Source organism: Bison bison, unplaced genomic scaffold (genome assembly GCF_000754665.1).
Source record: "Bison bison bison isolate TAMUID 2011002044 unplaced genomic scaffold, Bison_UMD1.0 scf7180017864452, whole genome shotgun sequence".
Lineage (NCBI taxonomy): Eukaryota > Metazoa > Chordata > Mammalia > Artiodactyla > Bovidae > Bison > Bison bison.
The window spans coordinates 9,125,076-9,133,845 of NW_011495014.1; the positions used below are offsets into that span (position 1 = coordinate 9,125,076).

The 8,770-nt window shown below is 39.2% G+C and overlaps 1 protein-coding gene across 3 annotated transcripts in view; it reads left to right on the plus strand.

The window, feature by feature from the left end:
* The window catches only part of ITGB6 (integrin, beta 6), a 151,706-nt gene that overhangs the window by 137,031 nt on the left and 5,905 nt on the right, over window positions 1-8,770 (plus strand). For all 3 annotated transcript variants that reach the window (XM_010858981.1, XM_010858982.1, XM_010858983.1), the window contains one exon: window positions 5,306-5,472. In XM_010858981.1, the coding sequence (XP_010857283.1) occupies window positions 5,306-5,472 (167 nt within the window). The remainder of the gene's footprint in view (window positions 1-5,305; window positions 5,473-8,770) is intronic.

Below are 8,770 nucleotides of genomic sequence, written 5' to 3' on the forward strand. Positions count from 1 at the left end.
CCTGTGAGCTTAGATTGAATGCTGCTTCTGTCTTCCATCCACTGGAGAATTCAGAGGCAAGTTCTTTAATACCTTTAGACAGTTCTCATTAACTCCTGCTGCAGATGTAATGAGCTTTCTGCTAACTTTTTGCCAATACTTTTAAGCCTGAAATAGAAAGTTTAATACAGTAGAAAAATTTAGAATTTAAAATCTATAATTTAAAACATTCTAGAAAAACTAGACTGGAATAATAGACCCATTGACAGACATCCAGAACTTTACTGAGCGTTTTTAAAAGAACATGAGAACAAAGACAGAATAAGACTCAGATAAAACAATTAGACACTCCCTATGAGGGAGAAGAGGAGGAGGAAAAGGAATCAAATGCCCAGTCTCTCATTTTATCTTTGAATATTCACAAGGAGAATTTTCTCATAATGTTAAAAGGCAACCTTTTGCTTGATCTGGGCACTACTTTATTAGTCTTAAACTTTGCTATTTAATTCAACATCTCCCTTGGAGTAAACAGACCACTCAGGTGGTGGGTGTTTAAGAATACTCAGACATTCCACATGTCCTGGCTGAGAGCAGAAGTGCAGTCTTGGCTCCTCAGTGACCCCACACTTGCTAATTTGATAGTGACAGTTGTATGCTGAAAGCGGAATTATCAACAAATTAAGTGATTTCTTGATAGTCTCTTTCCTGAAAACTCTGAGGACTTCCTATTCATAATGAGGTATCAACTAATTGGCATATTAACTTAGACTTACTGTGTCTAAATCAAGTTCAAATTTAAGATTTCAAAGAAATGCTAGAGTTTTTATGGGTAACACTTCTATAATATTGGCGGCATTAATAGGACTGAACCTCTATCTAAACCTCTATCTAGTGAGAAAAGCACTTTTATTGAGGTGTTCTTAAGTTTTAGTGAGTTTCACCTGGGGAGCTTGTTAGACTGCCTGTGTCCTGAGTCAGCAGGCCAGATATGGCCCAGGACTCTGCATTTTAACACTTCTCCAGGTGACTCTATACAGCTGGCTTCTAGACCTCTTCCGGGTGACTCTAACCCTCACAGGCCTGTTTGACTGCCTGCCTGTCTGTCTGCGCACAGGTGCCTCACCTTTTCTGTCTTCAGTTAATGATGTGCCCCGAAACCTTTGCAGTAGAAACGACAGCTGCATGAACTCAGACCTCTCTGGCTCTTGTCATCAGCCTCCTCCGCTTTCCCCCAAAAGCCTGGAGCCCAACTTCTGGCCCAGAAAATAGCAGCAAGGCAGGCTAGAAGGCTGAGGTGTTTTGTTGTGTGTGCTGGTCTATCAATGGGCTGACAAAGCGTTAAGTCCTGAATGTGAACCCAACAGTACCAAACTGCCATCACTTAAGAGTGTGAAAAGCAATGACACCATTATCAAGAAGTTCAAAACACTATGAACTTACCAAGAAAACAAGATTAGAAAAGTACCACATTGCAGTGCTAAGGGTCAGGGAGAGGTAGAGGTCAGCACAATGCAAGATACAAGTGTCTGATGGTGACCTTGCCGCTCAGGTGGGCAGAGCACTCCTGGAGACTTGCTCTTGAATAGCTCCCGTGAATCAGCTTCTTTGAAATGCATACATATTGTCTACGGCCATACCACCCTGAACACACCCGATCTCGTCTGAAATGCGTACATAAAGGGCACTGTAGAGGCCATTAGTTAAGGAAATTTAAGGTGATTCCTGCTGTACCAAGAAGAAATACTTTATAGTACAAACACCTGCCTCCTCGTTATCTGTTTTCTAAAGGCAAATTCTTTACCTCCACCCCTGCTCTCTGTGACCATGGTAATGGCTTTAACTAGTTCTCCTGAAGTCAAAGCCGCTCCTTATACTGTTAACTCCATTGGAAAAGCAAGTTTCAAACAAAAATGAAACTTTCCAGAATAGATTCTGTCTTTAATAGATTTTGTATCTAGTTGATTTCTTTCTTTTTTTTTCTTTTGTGAAACTTGCCTTTGGTTGCTAAATGCTTCCTCATTACTGAACTGTTGGATTTTTTTCTTTTATCCACACAATAGGAGTGGCACATCAACATGCCATCTTTCAGAGAAGCCCTCAGCTGCCCTGATGTCTTTTTATTAAGGCTTTTTATTCCCCCTCTGCTTTTGTAGCAGGAAAAAGTGAGGGGGAAATGACCTCCCTAAGGTTTAACAGGAGTCTCCTGACAGCTTGAAGGATGCTCCTTTCCTGGTAAATGTTCCCAGATAGATCAGAGCTTCTGGGGGCCCTGGAGTCTGTTGTCCCCTCTCACAGCTATAAGACCAGAGAGCCAGCTGGAGGCACCCAGAGAAAAGAGGCAAAATGAGAGAGGAGGATGTGAAGGTTAAGGAGTCCCAGGGTTCTCCAGCCAAATAGAAAAAGATAGCCAAGTGAAGAGTCACCATCAGTGTGTGTGTGAATGTAGGGAGATCTTCACTCATCTATTTTCCAGAGAAACTTTCAGCGGACAAGAGCCGCATCCATGAGAACGGCAATGAATGGCAGCTGGGGAGGCTTCCTGGCATGGATATGAGTGTGGATCTGACACCCACAGGTTTCACCTTGGAGATTCCAAGCCTTGAGGTCTTGAGGATAGAGAGGGAGAAGGGTGCCTTTGTTGTAACACTACTACTATTACTGCTACTAACAATAACGGCAGCTGTCATTAATATCGAGCCCTTATTAATACCTGCCAGGTGTTATTCTATATGTTTTACATGTATTGATTTAACATTCTCAACAACCATATAAAGCAGGTATTGCTATTATGTCCATCTTTTGGGTAAGGAAATTGAGATGTTAATAATTTGCTAGGTCCTGCAGCAATTAAATCCTAGCGCTGGTTGGGATCTCTGGCAGTCTGGCCGGGCGCCCGAGCTCTTAACTACTGTGCTCTACTGCCTCCCACTGGCTGAGTGAGCATAAAATGAAATCTGAATCCCCAGATTCAGAGAGCACTCTCTCATAGAAATATGCAAACACATTGTATTGTTAAATTTTCTAGTTAACCTTTGTGTAATTTTTAACTAGAGGATAGTTGCTTTACAGTGTTGTGTTGCTTTCTGCCATACAACAACATGAATCAGCCATAATTTTATCTATATCCCCTCCCTCTTGGAGCCATCCTCCTGCCTCCCATAAAAAGTATACAATAAATTAATTTTAATAGTATGTTTTATTTAATCCATTACATCCAAAATCTTATGTCAATGTACAGTCAATATAAAATTGGTAATGAGATATTGTACTTTTTTTTCTTATCGAGTTTCCAAAATCACTGTGTATTTCACACTTAACACAAAGCCTAATTCTGAAAAATCACATTTCTAGTGACTATTGAGCTATAGCCATATGTGACTGGGCTACCAGATTGGCAGCATTAGAAACTCAGCACCTTAGAATTAGGTGCCGCACTGACCTGGACTCAACAGACAAGCTGGATGGTGCACAGTGATAGAGAAAACCTTTCCTCCTGCCTACAACATGTCTTCAGCATGAGCATCTCAAGAGATACTAAAGAGAGTATAGAACGTAGAGATTTCTTCTGTGTAATACCTGCTCTGGAGGCTGGGCCAAAATCCTTGCTTGAGAAATGTTTAATTTCCAGTGACTCTAAATTCTTAAAATGATTATCTCCACCAGGCCATGCCCGTTCCTCCTATATTTATTGCCTACCAGAGAGCCCTCCTAATTCATGTTCTAGCTGCAGGGTCTCAGCGAGCTTCGTTTTGCTTCGAGCAAGAACGTTCTATGCCCCACCCCAGACATTTCATAGTCAAAGATGTAGCCAGTATATATGCTCACGGACACAGGCCTGCCACTTTCTTTTCAGGAGTGTTGCTAACCTATTAGAAGCGGCCATGGTTCATTTGCTATTCTAGAAACCGTCTTTAGATCTTCATACTGTAGTAGCTATTTCATTAACTCCTCTACTTATTTCTGCCTAATCACCTTACATGGCTTTTTGGCTAAAGAACAAAACTGTGTAAAGCCAGGCGTCATGCTGTTAGAGGGTCATTAGTCCTGCTCAAATTCAGATCAGCTATAGATCTTACCTTGAAAGCAGCATGACTCGCCCTGTGTGTATAACTCTCCTTATTAAATATCTAAAAGCAATAAGAGTTAGGATAAACTAAGCATGGTTCATTTCCTCCCGAGATACCATGAATTTGCCTCATTCTTGCAGAGGGAGGCAGATATTTAATGATAACTTTTATGGGGGATTTTTTTCCCATGATAGCAAAGGGAGAGCTTAATTATAATGCTTCATTAAGAAATGTATCATCTCCCAGGCATATTGCAAGTATTATTAGTCATTCTGCTGTCAATGAGAGAAGGTACTGTATAATTACAAAATTGTATTAATATCATCAATAGAGTCAAAATAACATTTCCTAGAATGTTCAAGTAGAAAGGACTATACAGAACACCTGATTTCTCAAACTTCCCTGGAGATAAGAATCACTTGGGATATTTTAATAATAAAGAGTCTGTGGCTCCATCCAAACCAACTGAATCAGAATCTCAGGGGATGGGTCTAGGAATTTCAGAGGTGGGTTTAATAAGCATGAGCACCTGGGCTTAATCTTATCAGGAAGTTAAGGGAACACTGAAGCCCCAGACCTTGGTTTTACAGACGAGGGCACTGGGGCTCAGAGAGATAGAGAGACTTAATGGATTTCAGACAGCTACTGTCCATCAGATAGGAATGGAACCCACCTCTCCTGAACCCAATTCAGGAATTTTCCAAGACACCAGGGCACTGCATTAGAGTGAAAATAAAACTGAAAATCATGATTATTTTCTGTCTATATATTTTAAAAGGAAGAACAAGTAGTATACTTCAAGTGGGTAGGTTGTATTTAATTTTGAGTGTAATCTCCTATACGATTCAAGAAAATCCAGGAAAAAGTGTATGTGTGTGTACACATTCCGTTTCTAGTTTGTCTTATATTCAGAAAAGGTCATTTTTAGTAAACTACAGTCTTTTCACTGATCCATTAAATACTCCATGTGTATTAATTGTCACTCTTTTGAATTTTAATTCTTTTTGAGTCAGTCGTTCAAGTATATATCCATTTGCTTTGAATAATCAAGTTCTTACTTTATCTTCTGTTTTCTTTGAAGAACTTGGGCTATCCTTCAACAAGTAACTCGTTTTTTAAAATTCAGCAAAACAAAAGAGATTATTATTTTTCCTCTACTGGAGAAAAATTATGGTTTGAAAATTTAATGAGACATGTTTTCTCTACATCAGAACATTAATTGAACAATCTCCTTAATACAATTTTCTTTGTTTCCACAGACTGTCCAAAACCTCCAAATATTCCCATGATCATGTTGGGGGTTTCGCTGGCTATTCTTCTTATTGGAGTCGTCCTGCTGTGCATTTGGAAGCTCCTGGTGTCTTTTCATGATAGGAAAGAAGTTGCCAAGTTTGAAGCAGAAAGGTCAAAGGCCAAGTGGCAAACGGTATGCGCACACCTGGGGGCTGGCTGCTCCTTGTCCTGAGGAGAAGAAGGGGTGTTGGATTTCTTCTGCACTAAGAGTTAAACTGTCACATTCTTTCTCTGCTCCTCTCACCACGTCCCCAACAGCTGGTTTCTGTTCTGCTTTGGGGACAAAGGGACCTCTGTCCATTATCTGGATCTCAGTCCTCACTCATAGCATTCATTTGTCTCTCATTGCAATGAAGACTTCCCCTACTCTGAAGAGTCTCATGAAACTCCTTATACTGTGAGCTACTTTGGAACATCAAGGCAACACATTTTATTCTTTCCCACCAGAAGGTTCCTGCAGGCCCCATTTGACAAGCATACATGCTACATCTAAACATTTCCATAAATCGGCTGTTAGAGCTAATGGAATAATGTTCAGGAGTAGTATGACAGTTCATGCCAATTTCCATGGAAATACTCATTACTCATAATAGGTTAAAAAAGTAAGACAAAAAGACTTTCAAAATACCATCCAGTTAGCTTTTCTGAATAGCATCCATTTTAAACAGCTACCTGAAAAAAAAAAACAAAAAACCTCCAAACTATCGACTTTTAAATATATGTACTCAATAGATATAATTTATGTGTCTTCTCTTCACAGTGGGCAAACACAAAACAGGACTCCAATTTTCTGTGTTTCTTTTCCACAGGAGAGATAATTACATTTCTAGAGGCCCATAGAAACAATTTCATGGTTTTAATTTCATCTCTCTCTCTCTAATGGTGTGTCCAGCTATCTGATAGCAATTATCTTACATTGCGATTCTTAAAACCATGATATGACTGGAGAAAATACAGGCAAATGCAATGCTCCTTTGGGTTCATCTCCCCAAATAATTGATGTTAACACTTTTTTCTCTAGTTCTATAATGATATCTTCCGTACCTAAAGCAAATGGAATTTTCTGTTTTAGGTACATTTATCTTAATAAGGGATGTTATATCTTATGCAGTTATTTTGAAATAAATATAATATATGGTGCAGGGCAACAGACCATGAAAATTTTTATCTACTTTATCTTCCCATTAAAAATACCTTTAGACACAACAACCAAATGCAATGTATGGATCTTGTTTAGATCTTGATTTGAGCACTCTAACTAATATATATTTTTCGACAACTGGAAAAAAGTATAGACCTGGGCATTAGACTGATAGCAAGAAATTATGGTTAATTCAGTTAGGTAGGATAATGGCATGAGGCTTTGATAGAAAATAATTAAGGTTTACAGTAAAAAGGAAGTGAAAACTGGGTTTCCCCTTAAATAATTCAGCCAAAAGAGAGAGAGAGGAATAGTTGAAGTAACTGTGGCAAAATCTTGATAACTCCTGAATCTGGGTGATGGGTCTACAGAGGTTCACGATATGACTTTCCTCTTCTTTTGTGTATGTGTGGACTTTTCCTAATTAAACAAAGTCCTTAGTAATGTAAAGTGAGGATTTGCATGAAGATACAATGTTTCTATCTCTAATGAGGTAAAAATGTAACCTGACAAGTTCGGTGACTTAGAACCCAGTACTATGAAGCCAAAGTATTGGAGCAATTACCTTCACCTGTCTCCCTGGCCATAAATGTTGCTTTTAACTCTCTGCTGCTGCTGCCAAGTCACTTCAGTCGTGTCCGACTCTGTGCGACCCCATAGACGGCAGCCTACCAGGTTCCATCGTCCCTGGGATTCTCCAGGCAAGAACACTGGAGTGGGTTTTTAACTCTCACCAACTGTCAAGAAAATGGCTGGAAGGGGTCAGAAGGCAACCAGGTTAAACAATGTGATTAGTGTGTTCATGTCAATCTCAAACCCCCAATCCATCCCTTACCCACCCAGCCCATTTCCCGGGTAAACATAGGTTCATACACACTACTATTGCAAAACAGGTAACCAAAAAGGACCTACTGCATATAGCACAGGGAACTTGATTCAGTATTCCATAATAAACTAAATTGGAAAAATTTTTGGAAAAGAAGCAAACAAGAATGTGATTAAGTTAGTACAAAATGCAATAGCAGAAGTTAGTTGAAAGACCACGAGCCCTAAGCAGTAGTCTTGAGTCTCCCATTTTTGAATGTAAGAAAATTGAGGCTCAGAAAGGATAAGAGATTTCCCAAATTGTTGCTTTATGATGGAGCTGAAATCCTAATTGCAGCCTTTTCTTCCAAGCAAGCCTTGACCCTCCTAGAAATAATAGGCAGGTGTTCTGAAAACAAGCACTCAGGCAATTATATGATGTGTATCTACTAACCAGCACTTTTTCATGTTCTCCTACAAAGGCATGAATCCTGACAAATGATTAATATCTTTAAAATAACATTTTAATTAACAGTTAATTTCCCCCAAAACATGAATTGTTTTCCCTCAGGATGTAGAACATGACTGAAATTCAAATGCTGAATTTTTGTTGTCTCTTCACCGAAAGTAGAATTAAAATATGCATTAAACAGATAAAAGCATAAATGAAAAATATTATTCCCTGTTAAATTGAGTTTCTTTGAATAACAAATGTTTGATGTTCTTGACTAGATAATAACTGGGTCATAATTATTCACTTGGATGCAAAAGAGATTTAATTCAAATTATTCAATTCAAATTTCACTAATATGTCCTATTGGAAAAAAAAAAGAATGCTGCTCAGTGCATCCATTTTGGGGTTTTTTGATTTGATTTTGTTTTTATCTAAAACCTTTTTCCTCTTGAAGAACTGAATTTGGTCTTCAAACCCAGGGGATCTCCAGGGACAACAGTGGGATCTTCCGACCCCTAGGCCCCCATTAGACTGTAAAGGTGATAGAGCTCTGGATAAGAAAGAGCTTTGTTCTTGCCTCCTGAAACATTTCATTCATCAACTATAAAGAAAGGTTACCTCTTATTACACTTTTAGAAATACCACCCCCCCCCCATTCCATAGTCTTTATGAAAACACAAAGGGAAGATATTTAAATCCATTTTTGATTAGACATTTTTTCCTAGGATGACAAGTCATTAACTAAAGGCAAAAAACGTTCAGTCTGACATTCGTTACAGTCATGGATTGATTTTGCACTGTGCCAAGCAAATCAGGGCTACATTTGGCAGTTAGGCAGTCATTAGGGCAGCTGTGGGTCATGACAGAGAGCTTTCTTATTACCACTTTTTCAAGCTCAAAAAATGTGCCATTGCATTTGTAAAATCCACAGCCTAAATTAGCACCACCCAGAACTCCTGGGAGAGTCAGCCTAGTGACAACAGACGGTTGGAGGAAACCTGACCTTGTTTAAACAGTGCAGGAGGGCAGATC